Source organism: Lissotriton vulgaris, chromosome 5 (genome assembly GCF_964263255.1).
Source record: "Lissotriton vulgaris chromosome 5, aLisVul1.2, whole genome shotgun sequence".
In the NCBI taxonomy this organism is placed as follows: domain Eukaryota; kingdom Metazoa; phylum Chordata; class Amphibia; order Caudata; family Salamandridae; genus Lissotriton; species Lissotriton vulgaris.
In genome coordinates, this window is record NC_141693.1 from 1,102,777,130 (window position 1) to 1,102,794,799 (window position 17,670).

Consider the following 17,670-nt stretch of genomic DNA (forward strand, 5'->3'; position numbering starts at 1 on the left):
TTTCAAAGAACCTGCCCCTTTTAGAGGTGTGACTCCAAAGGCAGAGAAAAAATGCAAGTATTCATCCACAGACTCAGCATACATCAAGTGTACTGTGCCGGCGGATTTGATCATCACCTCTGCAGCATGGATGTGGGCCAACATCCCATCTAGATCAGTCCCACCTCCAGACAAGGAGAGCCAGAGGATGAACCTCATTGTTCGAAAATTTGAGTGCAGTACTGCAAACCAGTGAGGCATCACAAATTCCAATACCCTCCTACATCACCATGCCTACCAGCACTGGAAGTAGATGGCAGAACTAATGAAGCACCTGCCTGAACAGTACGGAAAGAGAGCTGCACGCCTACCAGAAGAAGGCAAAAACATCACCAACACATGCCTCAGACACATCCAGCCTCCAGATGATGATGGGCATCACCCTACGCCATCACTAATGGCTGCGAATTTGGAGGTTCAATCTTGCGGTACAGGTGAACATACTAAATACCTCATTCAATGGTGAACAGTTGTTTGGGAGCATGGTCGATGACACCTTGAATCAGCTCAAGAAAGACAATTAAACTATTCGGTGGGTATATGTCATGGAGGGGGGGTTATGGGAGGCGGGTGGGAATGGGGGAGGGTGTTTGGGCGCGGGAGTAACCATCTGTACCACATTGGTTGTTTGGTTGAAATGCAAATAAAACATTTTTTTTAAAAAGAAAGACAATAAAACTACGACATCAATGGGAACATTGCAGTTTCGAGGAGGTATGCAAAGGGGATGAGTACCATTGCGTAGGCCTACGGGGAGAGACAGGTTCCAGTCAGGAACATCCCACCTGACTTTCCAGGAAAACAATCATACATCTACACCCCAGCAGAGTTGACAATACCAGCAACAATAAAGGCAGTCCTTTTGTGGAAGAACACGGGGAAGGGGACAATCGCATAGGGGAAGCACAACCCCCACCAGCAAGTGACTTCACAAGAGTCTGCAACCGCTCACAAACAACACCAGTGAGAAGCATATATAGAGAGCTCGACCTCTTAAACACAACACCAGTGGGAGGCAGAATAAAAGCTTCCTTCAAGAGTGGAGGAAGATAATGAATCCTGAATGTAATACAGAATGGATATTGCTTTGAATTAGAAAAAATGCTTTAAAACAAAGGAACCCAAAAAGAAGGTGCATTTGAAAAAAAAATATTGCCTTCTCAAGGATACAGAAAAATTGCTGCAGAAAAGAGCAATACAAAGAGTGCTAAAAGCAGAAATAAAAAAAGGGAAATTACTCAACTTATTCCCAATTCCAAAGGTAGATGGATCTCTACAACCAATTCTAGAACTCAGGTTCATAAACAAGTTTATAAAGACTCAAAGATTCAAGATGACAACTTTGCAGGAGGTCATACCACAATTTCAAAAAGGGGATTACATGGCAACTATAGACTTAAAAGATACCTGCTTGCACATCCCAATGAATTTGAAACACAAAAAATATCTCAGGTTTGTGGTGAACAAAACACACTCCCAGCTCACAGTACTGGCATGTGCACAAAGAGTATTTACAAAGTGTTGTGCTGCAGTAGCAGCACACTTAAGAAGACAAGGCATACATGTCTATCCTTACCTAGACGGCTGGCTAGTAAGAGCAAACTCCCACAATAAGTACTAGGAACATATTGAGCAAGTAATGAGAATTGTATTCACTGTGGGATTCTTAATAAACAAAGAAAAGTCATCACCAGTACTAGAGCAGGAAAAATTGTTTCTTGGATGAAGAATCCACTCAATCCAAGGGAAGGTGTACCCCAATGAAAGGAGAATATAATCATTACTGCTGAAAACTCCCCTGTACCAGAAGGGTCAACCTCTGACAATGGCTTTAAAGCCACACAACAGGGAGTTGGGAATACCTAGTGGTTGTCACTCAAAAAGTACAAGAGGAGATGGTGTGGTGGATCAGATCACATATAACACAGGGAAAGAACTTTGCACAACCAACTTTAGCAGTGACAATTACAGCAAATGCCTATCAAATGGGTTGCGGAGCTCATATGGGCTTGCTCAAAGTGTGAGGAGTCTTGAGGGGAAAAGATGCAGTAAAACACATCAATATCTTGGAACTAAAATCAGTGTTCTTAGCCTTAAAAGCTTATTAGAATGAGCTTTTAGGAAAATCAATATTGAGCCAAACAGATAACAAAAACCACAAAGTTTTACATCAACAAGCAAGTAGGAACACAATCCCTTGTATTATCAAGACTAGCCCAAGACCTGTGGAAGTGGGCCATACAGAGGAAGATGGAAATAATTGCTGTTCATCTCCCAGGAAAGGACAATATAGAAGCAGTCAGGCTGAGCAGACAAGTGTCAAGCTCACACGAATGGCAACTGAATCAGAAAGTACTCAAAATGATCTTTTGGAGGTGGAGAACTCCAACAATAGATCTACTTACCAATGAATGCAAAAAATGCCAAAATGTTGCTTTCAGATAGCCACATCACCAATCCCTGGTTGAATGGACTGTTGATAAACTGGTCAGGGACCTTTGCTTACTCTTTTCATCTGATGCCACTTTTTCACAAAGTGATCAGCAAATGCAGGGAAAGCAAAATGGCACTCATACTAATTGTCCTACAGTGAGCGAGGCAAACAGGGTTCTCAGAACTGATAAAAATATCACAAGGAAACATTCATGGATTACCAATAAAACAAGACCTACTGTCAATATAAGAAGAAAAGGTACTTCACCCAGAACCAGAGTCTATGAGCCTGGCTCCTGAAGACTTAGAATTCGATCATTTAAAGCTGTCAGAAAACAAAATGGCTGTTTTAAGAGAAGTAGGAAAGCCAACAACAAGAAACTTTTGTAGAGCAAAATTGAAAAAATACTTTATGGTGTGTTAAAAATGTATTATTAAGAAAAAACACAAATGACGCAACAGTCTTGAGATACCTAACACACCTCATAGACTGAAAGTTTACATATGCATCGTTGAAGGTACGCTTAGCAGCAATAGTGGCCCTCAAAAAGGGTCACATGGGAAGAAGCTTTTTACAGCCCCAATAATAAAAAAGATTCTCAGAAGGGGCAAAGAAGATTGCACCACCAAGAAAGGTACCAGCTACCACTTGGAATTTAAATATAGTACTCACACAATTAATGAAGGCACCCTTTGAACCGTTGCACAAGGCCACATTACAAGTGCTCACCTTCAAGGCAGCATTTCTGGTGGCCATAACGTCTTTGCGCAGGGTAGTGAAATACAAACATTCAAACTTCAAGAACCATACTTTTAGGTTCACAAGGACAGGATCATCATGAGGACAGACCCACAGATCTTACCAAAGATATTTCACATTTCTGCATTAATCAAGCAATACAAATTCCATGTTTCTTTCCAAAAAAACAAAGACGCACGCATAGGGAACACTACACACGTTGGACGCAAGACGTATCAAAATGTACTACATTGAAAAGTCGAAAATAAACAGCAAGCCAATGCAACTATTTGTCTAATTTGTGAAGAAGTATCTTGGAAACCCAGTAACTAAGGGCATAATTGTAAAATGGAACACGTACACACTTCAGCTGTGCCACAGAAATGCGGGGGAGAAAATCAACTGATCCCCAAAAGCACATTCAACAAAGAAGAAAGGAGCAATCATTGTGTTTGTAGAAAATGCCCCCTTACAGAAAATATGTATGGCAGCAATGTGGTGATTGCTTAATGTTCACAAAACACTACTGTATAGACATTCAACTGAACAAGAAAGCTCAAGAGGTCTTACACCTTCTGTTTACAAATCAAAAATCATCATCAGCCCAACCACCACAACACCACTACAAAATCCATGCACAGCATTTGAATCCAGAAAAGAATCACGCTACAAAACATGTAGTGGGAGAGTTACTAATATTTTGCACCGTGTTTGCATCACATAAGTGATACAAATTTGTGCAAAATAATTTTTTCCCAATTTACTGTCCACCAAGAAACTAGCGCTGGAAAAAATGGTAAAAATAAGGCAAAGCAATGCATAGCACTGCTTTACACCACTTTGCGCCATGGTGGCGTACCAAGGGCGGTGCATGTGTGTCCCATGCAATCACCCAAGGCTTCTCACGCTAAACCCAATTTACTAAATTACATGGATTGGGTTTAGCTTAAGAAAACTGTGCCCTTTTCAAGAAGGCACAAGAAAGGAGAAATGCCTTCATTTCTCCTTCCTTTTCCCACTTTGTATGTGGTCTGTAAAGTGCAGCACACATGCAAAGTAGGAACATGATTACAGTTAAGTCTGTGCATAGTATTTTATGTTGGAAGGGTTCCTTCCAGTACAAAAGCTATACTAGAGTCACAGAGACACCCTTGCACCACGGCGCAAATGTGTCTCTGTGGCGTACAGCAGCTGATTTCAGTGGCGCTAGTGAGGGGGAAGGCTTGTGCCTTATTTTAGTAAATAGGGCACTCTACTCCTCTCTCCTTTTCATGTAGTGCACCACAGCATTTCCGGCTGCTGCAGTGCCTAATGTGAAAAAATAGTAAATGTGCCCCGTAGTTTCTTACCTGTAGGTGTAGTTCTGCAGCTTGGATTCACAAGCAACCCATCCACCTGCACCAAGAAGATGGTAGTAGAGAACAACCAGGGGGGGGATGAAGATAGTGTCCAAAGGTGGGAGCTTCCGGAAGAAGGCGTATGATGTCACAGGATACATCATTGACGCTCAGCAACAACAAAATCAAAAAATGGAAGAAGGACTACAAAATATTGGAAAATTCCGGGCAAAACCACTAGATGATGTAACAATGCACAGCATGTGAATCCAGAAAATTCTTCAAGGTGTAAAACTACACACACAGGTCAGCAACTATAGATTTTTTAGGTCTTCTAAGAACCTTGAGGTTCTCACATATCAATAGAAGTGGCCTTGACTTATGGTTACAAATCTGTCATGGCTGATTTTACTTTTGTCAGAATCCCATCACAAATTTTGAGAAAGAGAAGCATAGCTGATCATAAAGGGAAATAACCTTTTCAACACAATCTTTATCACCCATGATTTTTACCATGTGCTCTTTACCACACAGGTAAGTACCACACAGGTAAGCACATGGTATAGGTTTTTCCTTTACCATGCAGGTAACATATTTTTTAATAACATCCTTTTGTACTTTATTTTAAAAGCAAAATTGGTCAAAGGTTGCAGGTAAAGGTAAAGTGAGGTAAGGATGATTTTGGGGTAAAGGGGCGAGTAGAGGTAAAGGGAGATAAGGGTGCTTTTAAGGTTTAGGGATGGGTAGAGGTAATGATCGGTGAAGGTAATTTTTGGGGTTTAGTGGTGGGTGGAGGTAAATGGAGGTAAATGTAATTATAGTGTTTGGATGATCAGAGGTAAAGGGAAGTATGCTAGTTTTAGGATTAAGGGGTGAGTAGAGGTAAAGAGTGGAAAAAGGAATTTTAGGGTTTGGGGATGGGTAGAGATAAGGCTAATGTTAAGGTTTGGGGTCAGTGCAGGTAAAGAGAGGTAAAGATAATTTTAGGGCTAAGGGAAGGGTAAAGTTGAAGGGAGGAAACGTTTTTTAAACTATTTTTTATTTGAAACAACAAAAAAAACTGAAATTCATGAAATTCACCAATGATAGTTTTCTGTGCTAACTAAAATTGCACCCCCACCATACACTGTTGTGACCTCACATATTACATCTTTCATGACGTGTTAAATGACATCATTGATGAAATCACTGATGACATCTCAAATGACATAGTCACTAATATTGACAAATCGCTAAAGTTTGGGATCCACTTATCCTTGTTAAACAGGATAAAGGCTGAGCACACTTAATATGGGTTGCAGAGGTATGTTTGGAAGTGAGTAGAGGCTTAAAGCCAAAGCCTGTTCCAAAAATCTGAAAGAAAGGCCAAACCTCCTGTTCAGAATAGATAATCCACCAGTGGGTATGTGGGCATGTATCCATATTAAAAAGTTGTAATGCAGTGCTATAGACAAATTCTATATCTTGCTGCCCATATAGGCTAGCGCTTCAGTGCCCCATATTAGGCTAGTAAGCCGTATACAAATACTTCTAAACAATACAATACAATACAACACAATTCTGTGGTACTCAGTTTCTAAGGCTATCTTTTGGAGTCATGATTCATTATAATTCTTACAGTCTTTCCTGTTACCATCGTCATCGGTGTCTTTGGCAAAAAGCTATCATTCTCAGTTAAGCAGCATCACTTAGGGGGGCACTAGTTAGATATTTACACCAAGAATGCCATGAGTTTAACGTGAAAGTGGAACCTGCTTGCGATATGATGAATTAGCTTCTTTTTCCTAGTTCTAATCAACTGCCTCTTGCATCTGTTTTTCTAGGGAAACCAGCTCAACCTTTCATATTGACATTACAGACTCGCAGCTGCCATTGCTGACTAGACCTAGAATGTGCCCACCCGAAAATATTCATAGTATTAATACATTTTTTTTCAGCAGATCCAGATTGACATGATTACATTAGGGACACATGAATCAGATACCTAACCTGAAAAAAATGCAAAAACCATAGCAAAAATATATCCCTTTGTACTTTTCAGACTCACTTTTGTAAAGTGAGTTCCAAAAATGAATATCTGAAATATTCATGCACCTCCTCGTTCATACCAGTATAATTTCTTCCCATTGTTATGTTATGTGTATTTGTAAGGCACACTATCACCCACAAGGGTATCCTGGCATTGAGTATGTGTGTGTGTGCCTAGCCCAAAGCCAGGTCTTCAGCTTCTTGGAGAATTCAAGAAGAGAGGAGGAGGTTCTGATGTGGACAGGGCTGGCTTTAGGGTGGTGTGATCTTTGCCCCCGAACCAGGGCTGACTTCTGGGGGCGCTGTGTTGTCGAATATATAGTGGATTTAAAAGCACCTGCTTCAGCATTCCTTTCCAACAGCAATTTTTAAGCAACAATCAAAATGTCGAGATAACTCTAGTGATTAATGAACCTGCTGAGGAGCAATCGAGTTTTGTCTAGTGACAGTTTTGACTCATCATAAAGTAGCCAGAGGGTCAATATGCCCGCTGCAAAGCACGTGTACTGTGCAAACCACAGACGTGCATATAATAAAAACATTTCAGTGGGTTACTGCTATTGTTGGAGAGATCATTTTGTTATTAGCAGTTTATAAATTAAAATCCTAATATAGACCAGTGAGGTATTAACTGTCATCTAAGAGCTTTGTGGAAACTGTACGGTATAGGTTAGAGCGTTATGATTTTTTCCCCAGTGTTTCATTATCCTAATGTAGCAAAAAGGGTTCATTTGATTAAAAATCAATTCATATTAGTAAAGACAACCCCCTAGTGGTACGGTTTAAATTCTGAGTTTGTGCTTCTCCAGATCAAGCACTCTTAAAATAAACTGCCTACAAGTGTGGATGGCATGTGATTACTAGACGTTGTAGTCCTCTTTCTTATGTAACATTTTCTATAGACTGATTTGCAAATGTGTGATTTCTTGTCTCTGGGTAACATGTCTGTGATGAAAACTGCTCTGACGCCCTACACTGGCATGAGTAGCTCTATGAAACAGAAGAAAAGCATGATTGAGAAAGTGGTTATGGAGAGTTAAGGGTCACTGTTAAAGGGTGGTATTAGGGAATCCCGGGAAAAGGAGGTCATTGGGCACACCAACAAATATATTTGCACTGGGCACCACTAACGCTAAAGCTGGCCCTGGATGTGCAGAGGAGGTCGTTCGAAGCTTTAGGAGCGATGTAAGAGAACACTCGTTTCCTGATCTGGTTCTATGTATGTGTGGGATGTTGGCAAGTAGGAGTCCTGCAGATGTCTGATTCATTGATAAGCATAAACACGTCCACTAGCTGACACTCGTTTTATTGATCTAATTTTCTGCGGCATGTAAATTGCTGAAATGAAAGTGTGATGTATCAACATGGTGGCACTCAAGCCTATTTCAGGGATCTGAGAACATGTATCTTCTTGCTTTTGCATTGTTGAATTCTCAGACTAAGAATGTATTCCTGCATGTGAAATTCTAGGTGACAACTTGCAGTACAAGTGAGTACCGTATTTCATATCAAGCTTAATTTAGTATCATTAAGCTTTTTATATTTCCTTCTGACACTTTCTGAGAATGCGAGCTACACGTTTTTCGTTCTGGTTCAATACAGTGGAAGGATGATCGTGAAAATGTATAGTAGTTACAAATGATAATGGAAATAACTTGACGTAAATGCCAATCCTTTCACTGTAGTTTGCATGCAAAAAGACAGATTACAACAATAAAGCAGAATTTTCTCTTCCATTTAGAAACCAGGGAAGGCTGTTGATGCGATTATCTATGGCATGCACTCGCAGAGGGAGAGAGATATTTTCAAGGACTCAGACAAGTGAGTAATTTGTAAAATGTAATACCATTGCCTCAAAAAAACACCACAATAAATTAAAGAGCAATGTAAGCACATTGGACAAACGTAAAATTACTTAAAAACGAGTCAGAATTTGCTTTCCAGGTAGTTTCTGCTACGTTGAGGTCTTAAAGATGAATTTCACATCAGTGGCAGCGTGCACATTTTATGAATGGTACTAATGATGGAATAATATGGTGTCCCAGAGTGTAATAAACAAATCTGTGACAATTTGTAGAAAGGGACTTTGCAAAATCTACATCTGAACACCTGAAACAAGAGAGTGGGTACATGTGTCTATTGGATGCATTGAGGTGTGAGTAATATTTTAATTCCCCCATGCAACTAAGCTGAATTTAACACAATATTAAAACGTAATGATAGGTTCTTGTAAACTTGAAAAAAAAGATTAATCTTCAGCGCATTTAAAGAGTCTACTCAGGGAACATCCTTTATGACACAACTATTACCCCGCACTACCATTACAACGCGGGGATTACAACGAAAGTCGTTACGACGAATTTCGCTGGAGGGCGCTGTTGGATATGGAATAGTTTAATTTGCTTTCCAACACCTTCCTTACTATCCAAGGGGACTGGAGTTGGAATAGAAAATTAAACTATTCCACTATCCAGTGCCCCCCAACGCAAGTTGTTGTAACGACTTGCATTGTAATCCCAGCGTTGTAATGGCATGCGGGGTAAAAGCATGCATTGTACTGACATACAACGTCTACTCATTACATCACACAGCATATGCCAAGTAAAATCACACATTACTACATTACTAGACATTTGTTTTATCGCGAGCATTTACATGAGTGGTTTTTAAAGAAATAAATATGCTTTTAATTTAATTCCTGCACAGATTGATGTGTTTAAGTGTAAATATCTAAGAAAGACAGGCATTAGATTAAAACCAAACACGCATACTTTGATCTTTGATAATGTTACACTATTTCCGAGTTCTATCTCTGGATAACGAGAATGAGTTGTAAATTGCCAGATTTGATAATTTCTAATAAATTCCTCTAATCGCGCCCCAGTTATTTCTCGCCCTTGGCAGCCCTCCTCCGTCTGGTTGTCTTGAACAAGCAGACTACCCCTGCTGCCACATCTACTACAGATTGATGGAGCCCCGATTTGCACTTCAATGCCTCTCACCCCTCTCCCGAGATCTCCTGGCTGCCACAGCTGACATCATTGGCGCATAACGGCGTAAATGTTTTATTATTTTCCCGTTTTGATGAGTGAAACTGATATACGATCAGACTGAGCAGAGTCTGACACTGGAAACAACAAATTTCTGGCAGAAACATCATCTATTTGTTATTTCACCTCTATTGCACAGACATGTCGCACTAAAATAATACATCTCTGTACCTTTATATCCTTTAAATTTAGATTGAAATCGGGACCGGGATACTCGGAAATGTGCACAGAATCAAAACAAGCCCGCGAAATCTCTTCGAGGAGCGGGCGCCGCCAGAAACCAGGGTCCCGCGAGTGGTGCGAGCGGGCAAGGCTGGGAGGAGCATGCGCTATTGCAAAGCGTGCAATGGGAGCGTGTAAGGAGACGCCATGTGCGCGCACATCTCCTGTCCGTGCGTGCCACCTCCTGTCTCCCTTCGGGACAGAAAGCGGCAGCAATAGAAGCTCGCTAGGCGAAGCAGCGCAAGCGCTGCGTTTGCTAGCGAGACCTAAAAATGGCACTCTAATGTAGGGGAATTATGGACCTGAAGTACAAAGGCATTTTGTAGTTACACTTCATGTGATTCGTAAAATCACAGGGTTTGCAACAGAAAAATACCTTTTGACTTTTTACAAGAGCCCTTTTCCAAGTTGGAAAAGTCGAATTGCAAATATGAGGGGGCGTGAAAGGTAAGTACCATACCTATCCGCAACTCACGAAGGAATGCATTTGTGGTTTGTGATCACACCTCAAAGGCAGTAGTATCTCATTTGAAAAGGGAAAGCTGTCCCATGGAATTACTTCTCCTTTTGTAGTCGTGAGTGTGACCTTGGGGGGGGGGCAGGCAGTGACCCAGAAGACAGCTGCCTGTTCTCCCCATTGTCTTCCCAAACAGGGAAATCTTTTTTTTAAAACAGCTGCAGTCCCATTAATGGACAAAGGGTGCTTACAAAAATGTTTCTGGTTGGGAATGCAAGTGGAGGAATGGAGGTCTGCTGTAACTTCTAGACCTCCATCACTGCAGTTGGAGGCAATAACAGGGTGTCTCAACCTTCAATTAGCCCAATTGTTACTCATCCGGCAGGTGTGAACATACAAATTGCTATGTGACCGGTTAGTGCATACGTTGCATATTTTTCATCACAAATTGCATTCCGATTCGCAAACTAGTTGGTGTGCAGAGTGGAAATCGCACTCTGGTGTTTTTCTATGTATGTTATTTTCTTTTAGGTAGGTGGTGCCATATAGGTTAACCCTCCAGGGCAGAGGGTGTAAAGATAATGAAATGTGTTGTTTCCCACTCTATTAATAGATTCCACTTTGTTTTCAAAATAAAAGTTCATTGAATCTTCATGTAAGAGTTGATTTCTTTATTTTTCATATACGTTTATCTTTATATTATTGTATTCATAATATGGCAATCTTATTTATATGGTCAGCCCAATGCATTTCGGGCGGGTGCCCGAAATGGCTTAAGGGGACTTAATTTCTGAAAGCAATCAAGTAAAGCATAATTTAGCAATGGATTCGCTTGACTTCCATTAGCATGAATAGAACATGCATTCTTGTTAACACAAAAGTGAATGGGTGGCAGTGACTGGTGCTCACAGGTACAAGTGATTCTTAACTGTGCATTTAAAAACATGAGACTAGAAACTTAATGTGATCATGCAAAACCGGACAGTGAATTTGAGAATATGAAGATAAATTTATATGAAAAATAAAGAAATCAACTCTTACATGAATATTCAATGACTTTAGTATTGAAAACAAAGTGGAATCTATTAATAGAGTGCCTATTGGAGACGTTATTCCTACGGGAAACAACGCATTTCGAAGGGAATAGTAAATCAGGCCCCTAATACCTGGGCGCATGTGGGTGAGCATTGGTTGAACTGTTCCGATTTTATGAAAGTCATGATTTCCTGAGAAAGAGCAAGGGAGTAGATTGCATGAGGACTTCATCCGGAAGAACACGCCAGGTCTTGTTATGCTTTTCGCTTGAGTCTTCAATCATTTATCCACAGTTCTGTGATAGCCTTTTAGGACTGCTGAAAGGGCTTTTAGGTTACACACATGCCCTTTCTCATTAGTGATATCAGGTAGTCATCTCAGGGAGTCCAACAGAACAAGATACTCTGAGGTGCAATGCAAGAAGTACTGAACTATAACCATAATCTTAATCAAGATAATTGAGCATTCTGGATACTGAAGTCTTAAAATACTGGGACCTTGGTGTGTAGGCCAGTGGTAAATCCAGATTGTTTCCTTTTAGCTCTGTCTATATTTCATCCTGAGCTATGAGTTTAATAACACAATCAGCATTAGCATTCACCTTCCCACGGTATTGTTTATTGCATGTTCATTTAACAATTACATTTAATCTATTGTATGTGCTATGCATTATAATGTATGAAAGATGGATGGAGTTACGTACATAAACTGACCATGGAGTTTCAACATTATGGGCCTGATTATGACGCGGTTAGGTAAGCATTCCCACCTAGGGCCTGATTACGATGTAGTTAGGAAGGCCTCCTAAAGGCATTTGCTCCTTCCGAATCAGATCGAGAACGTGTCTTCCAGACCGAGGGCTCAATTACGATGCGGTTAGGAACATATGCTCCTATTGAAGTCAATGGGAGTCCAACCAAATCATATCTGAAAGAATCCGGATGCATCGTACTCGGTCGGCCGAACTCTCCCGATCCGAGTGGGTTGGAAACCATTTCCAAACCATTTCAGTCGGGAAGCTTTCCAAACTGCATCAGAATAGGGCCCTAAATATCATTATGTCAGAGCCTGTACTGACCTCTTTTTCTTATCAGCTATTAAATATCAATGCTTAAGACAGTCATTACCTGTTTAAAGTTGGGATATAGGAGGGGTGGAGACATTAATTGTGCATCAGGTTCAAAGGTACAGATGCTCAAATGCATCAGGGTGCCCATGAACCCTGAAAATTCCTGTGTTTTGCTACCCAACCACAGTCGGTAGATCAATTTCCTTCTTGCACTAGGGCTAATGTCGCCCCACTTACTTAGCCTTTCTTTGTGTATGTTCAATAGTGCTTTTACACGAGCACAGTGTTTACATTTGTGTTTTTTGTAGCATATACAGGACTGAAAGGACAAGGTCTCGGAGCCCGGTCAGCCGTTCCCTGTCTCCACCATCCCACAACACAAGCTTCACTTCCTGCAGTTCATCACACAGTCCTCTAGTCACGTCGAGAGCAGAATGGGGAAATGGACGAGAGCCAAGGGATCAGCCAATGTACTCTAGGCGAGAGGAGGAGAGAGAAGCTGGTCCTCGAAGGGACAACGGGGATGTGAGACGGGATAGGACAGACTTATGGGTCCATGAGAGGAAACATTACCCACGTCAGCTGGACAAGCAGGAGGTGGATGACCGAATGGAAGGATCCAGAGGGTATCGGGAAAAACACTCAAAGCACTGCTCTCCAGGAGGTCTACACTCGTCTTCTGGACATAAAAACAGGGACGATGAATATCACAGGAAGGAACCCAGGCCGAAATCTGACAAGTATTCAAAGCAACATCCCCATGATGCCTTGATAAAGGCAAAAAGGAAAGAAGAGGGGCGGTTGAGAGAAGGGAAGGGTTCTCATAGTGAGGATCCAGGCAAGGATAGCTCCTCTGATCACAGGTCTAGTAAAATATCTGAAAGTTCACGACAAAAACACAGCAGTGAGAAAACCAAGAGCAAGAAAGAAGATAAAGACCAAGATGGGAAAGAGGATTCAAATGAAGAAGGAGCAGCGGAAGAAAAAGAGATCAGTGAGGTAATTTTTGAACATAAACTTTTGACCATAAAAAAGCACCATATTCATAAAGCTAAAATAAAACTTCTATGAGTTTTTATTGAATGTTAGAAAAGTAAGAGTCAGAAAAACTGTATGTGCACGGCAGGAATCAGTAATATTCATGTGATGACCAGCTCTGTTACTAGACATGAACTTGGCAGGCTTGCTGAATCACTATTGAAGTGGTGTGATATAGGATTTCATATAAAAGACATGATGACATAAGGTAAACCAATCGAGAATATTGAGAAAAGCAGCGTTCATAGATGAGCAGCATGAAGCATACATGAGGAACAGTGATATGCAAAGCTGATGAATATGCCTTTTTCTTCTAGGCGTTTTACTGTTCAACACAAAGTGGTCTAAGGCTCCATCCATGACCTCTCGGACCTGAAAACTGTATTTTTGAAAATGAGGCAAACACTTTTAAAAAGTTAATCTCTTTCAAATGGTGTTTGCGTTGTCAAGGACACATTTTAGACCCTTTTTTCCAGGTATATTGCCAGCCCTGAGTGACCCAGGAGACATGAATATATAGAATCTCCGGAATGCATTTGCATCTTCCACACTTGAGATGTCGGTATCTGATCAAATGCGATCACAAACCACTGATACTTTACTCTGAATTGCAGAGTAACTCCCTTTCACTGCCCCTCCTATTTGCAAATCGCTGAACAGACTAAACTAATTTTGGAGCATTCGTAAATACATCAGTGTGCCATGGACACAAACTTGCATTGATGGCCCCCATAGCACACGAAAAGATGCACCTCTTCTCCCCCACTACACTAAGGGCCTAATTAAGAATCTGGAGGTCCACTGACCGCCAGACTTGTGGTGAGGTGCTGGTGACTTCCTACTGCCACAGTACGATACTGGCGGTTGTGTCACCCTGGGACCGCCAACGCTGCCAGGGAACTGCCATTCCCAGGCGGTGGCGCAGTGGTCTTGAGGCAGTAATATGCTTGGCAGTACCGCCACAGTTCCGCCAAGCATATTACGACTTTCCTCACTGCCACTGATTTCCTGGAGGTCTTTTCTCCATGAAAAGAGTGGCATTGAGGAAAGAAAGGGGGCCCTACAGAGCCCCCTTGTGCTTTATTCCATGTGGATGTAAACAGGAGGGCACAACTTGTGCCTGCCTGTGTGCATGCACCCACAATTCCAGCATGGATAGAACTTCACAGTCCACCCCGTACTGGAACTTCCTTTGATGTTTCCATTGCAGTGCCTATTTTATAGGCATCACTATGGGAATGCCAAAAAATCTGCCGCCAATGATTAAAAAAAGTCATATTACGGTGGGTGGTTCTCACATAGGTAAGGCAGTGCAGCTGCAGGGTGGTCCCACTGCTGCAGCACCAAACTCGTACTCAGTCCCTAAGGCCCTGATTACATGACTGCAGAGCATGTGGAATTCCACCTTGCACAATTTTATGTTGGCCATGGTGCCCGCACCTGAATTTCTTTGGATACAGGAAGACTAGACCCGAATTTACAAACCAGCAATTTCAGTTGATAAAATTGCTTTGGGAAAGGGCTGCACCTCCATCCTCTCAGGCATGGCTCCCCGCTGCCAAGCAGCATCTTTCCATTCCTCCACACACCCATTTGTGCCCCACCCCAGACTGGAGCGTTTGCAGGCATTTACCCCCTGCTCAGAGGAAAATGTCTGTGTCGTACCTCATGGAAATGCACATTCTACACAAATACTGACCAAGAAAGACAGTTCTGCACTACTATTACCCATTCATTGGGGTCTGACTGGGGTCTGACTACAAACTGCAGAAATTCCTTTCAGATTTTACCAGCAGCCATCGAAATTCCTGCTGCACATAATCTCCATGGAATTCCATGTGACTTGTAATTGTGCCCTAGGTATTTTTATTACATTACTCAGGTAGGCTTTGCCTATGATTTTCATGGCATGGCCAAGGCAGAAGAGCTCACTGCCGATTGATCATGATTTGGACAGACACTTGTGATATGTTCCTATGACATGCACATCAACAACTTGATTAAGAGTCTGGCGGTCCTCCGACTGTCAGAATCATGGTGGGGTGGCAGTGGAAGTCTTCTGTCCGCCAAAGTGTGACCCTGGCGGTCATGCCGCCCTGGGACTGCTGACACCGCCAGGGAACCATTGTTCCCTGGCAAGGGCGCAGCAGTAAATAAGCATCAATATGCTTTGCTAAACATATTACGACTTTCCTCACCGCACTGATTTCATGGAGGTCTTTCCTCCTTCAAAACAGTGGCGCTGAGGAAAGAAATGGGTCCCTGCAGGGCCCTCTTGTGTCTTACTCCTGGTGGATGCACACAGGAGGGCACAACACATGCTCCCCTGTGTGCATGCACCCCCAGTTCACAGTCCACTTCACAGTCCATGCCAATCAATCAATCGGGGTACTTGTAAAGCGAGCTACATACCCGTGAGGGTCTCAAGGGGCTGAGGGGAGGGTGGGGGGGTGGGGTGCTGCTACTGTTCGAAGAGCCAGGTCTTAAGGAGTCTTCTGAAGGCGAGTAGGTCTTGGGTCTGGCGTAGGTGGGTTGGGAGGGTGTTCCAGGTTTTGGCAGCGAGGTAAGAGAAGGATCTGCCGCCGGCGGTCGTACGTTGGATGCGGGGGACATCTGCGAGGGCGAGGCTGGCGGAGCGGAGCTGGCGGGTGGGGGTGTAGAAGCTGAGTCTGCTGTTCAGGTAGGCTGGTCCGGCGTTGTGGAGTGCTTTGTGTGCGTGAGTGAGGAGCTTGAAGGTGATCCTCTTGTTGATGGGGAGCCAGTGCAGGTCTCTCAGGAGGGGGGTGATGTGGCTGCGGCGGGGGGCGTTGACGATCAGTCGGGCGGAGGCGTTTTGGATGCGTTGTAGCCACAATTGGTGTTTGGCTGGGATTCCTGCGTAGAGTGCGTTGCCGTAGTCCAGTCTGCTGCTGACGAGGGCCTGTGTCACTATTCTTCTTGTTTCGGTCTGGATCCATTTGTAGATCCGGCGGAGCAAGCGTAGGGTGTTGTAGCAGGAGGAGGAGACGGCGTTGACTTGTTTAGACATGGAGAGGGAGGAGTCGAGGATGAATCCTAGGTTGCGTGCGTGGTCGGTTGGTGTCTGTGCCGTCCCTAGAGCGGTCGGCCACCAGGAGTCATCCAAGGCTGAGGGGGTGGGTCCGAGGACCTCCGTCTTGTCCGAGTTCAGTTTCAGACGGCTGCTCGTCATCCAGTCGGCGATGGCCTTCATGCCCTCGTGAATGTTGGTTTTGGCGGTGTGGGGGTCCTTGGTGAGGGAGAGGATGAGCTGGGTGTCGTCGGCGTAGGAGATGATGTTGAGGTTGTGGTGGCGGGCCACTTGTGCGAGGGGGGCCAGGTAGATGTTGAACAGTGTCGGGCTGAGGGATGAGCCCTGTGGGACGCCGCAGATGATGTCGGTGGCTTCTGACCGGAAACGTGGGAGGCGGACACTCTTGGTTCTGCCGGAGAGGAAGGACGTGGTCCAGTCAAGGGCCTTCTCTTGGATTCCGGCTTCTTGGAGGCATGTCTTTAGGGTGTGGTGGCAGACCATGTCAAATGCGGCTGACAAGTCCAGGAGGATGAGGGCTGATGTTTCGCCGTTGTCCAGTTGGCGTATGATGTCATCTGTGCCGTAACTTTCTTTGTCGTTCCCATTGCGGTGCCTATTTTTTAGGCACTGCCTTGGGAATACCAAAGAATTGCCCTCCAAAGACTAAAACATTCATTGTACGGCAGGAGGTCCTCACGCGGGTTTAGCGGTCCCGCCGCTGAACTGTCAAACTTGTAATCGTGCTCTAAGTGTTCAAGTTGAATAACATTAGTGCTCAATTATAAATGTTTATTATCATAATGCCAATGAGGCTCTCTATTTGATATTGCATGCGGTTGTCTAACACACCCACCAGAACTTGTGTAAATATTTTAGCAAATCCTAAATTATTTTCCACTTTTGCATACATTTTGAATTACTCTCTGTATATGGATATCATTCTCTTGCATATATATGTTGCCATTGCGAAAATTCAGTTTACAACTGCACATTCGTTATTTATGTATGGAAGCAGAAAGGAGAAGAGAGAATGGAAGAAATGTTGAGGACACTCATGTCAGATAAATATATAGGAGGTTTGATCTGCTAGAATTCAATAGGTAGAAGTAGATGAGACTTGGAAGACATGATGGGTATGCTGAGAATTGCACTCATAACTTCAAATGGATGGTCCTGGAGACTGCTCATACCT

General features: G+C 42.9%; 1 protein-coding gene across 2 annotated transcripts in view; it reads left to right on the plus strand.

Moving 5' to 3' along the window:
• RBM20 (RNA binding motif protein 20) overlaps positions 1 to 17,670 on the plus strand; it is a 512,103-nt gene that overhangs the window by 440,704 nt on the left and 53,729 nt on the right. For both annotated transcript variants that reach the window (XM_086922775.1, XM_086922776.1), the window contains exons 8-9: positions 8,318 to 8,397; positions 12,718 to 13,408. In XM_086922775.1, the coding sequence (XP_086778901.1) occupies positions 8,318 to 8,397; positions 12,718 to 13,408 (771 nt within the window). The remainder of the gene's footprint in view (positions 1 to 8,317; positions 8,398 to 12,717; positions 13,409 to 17,670) is intronic.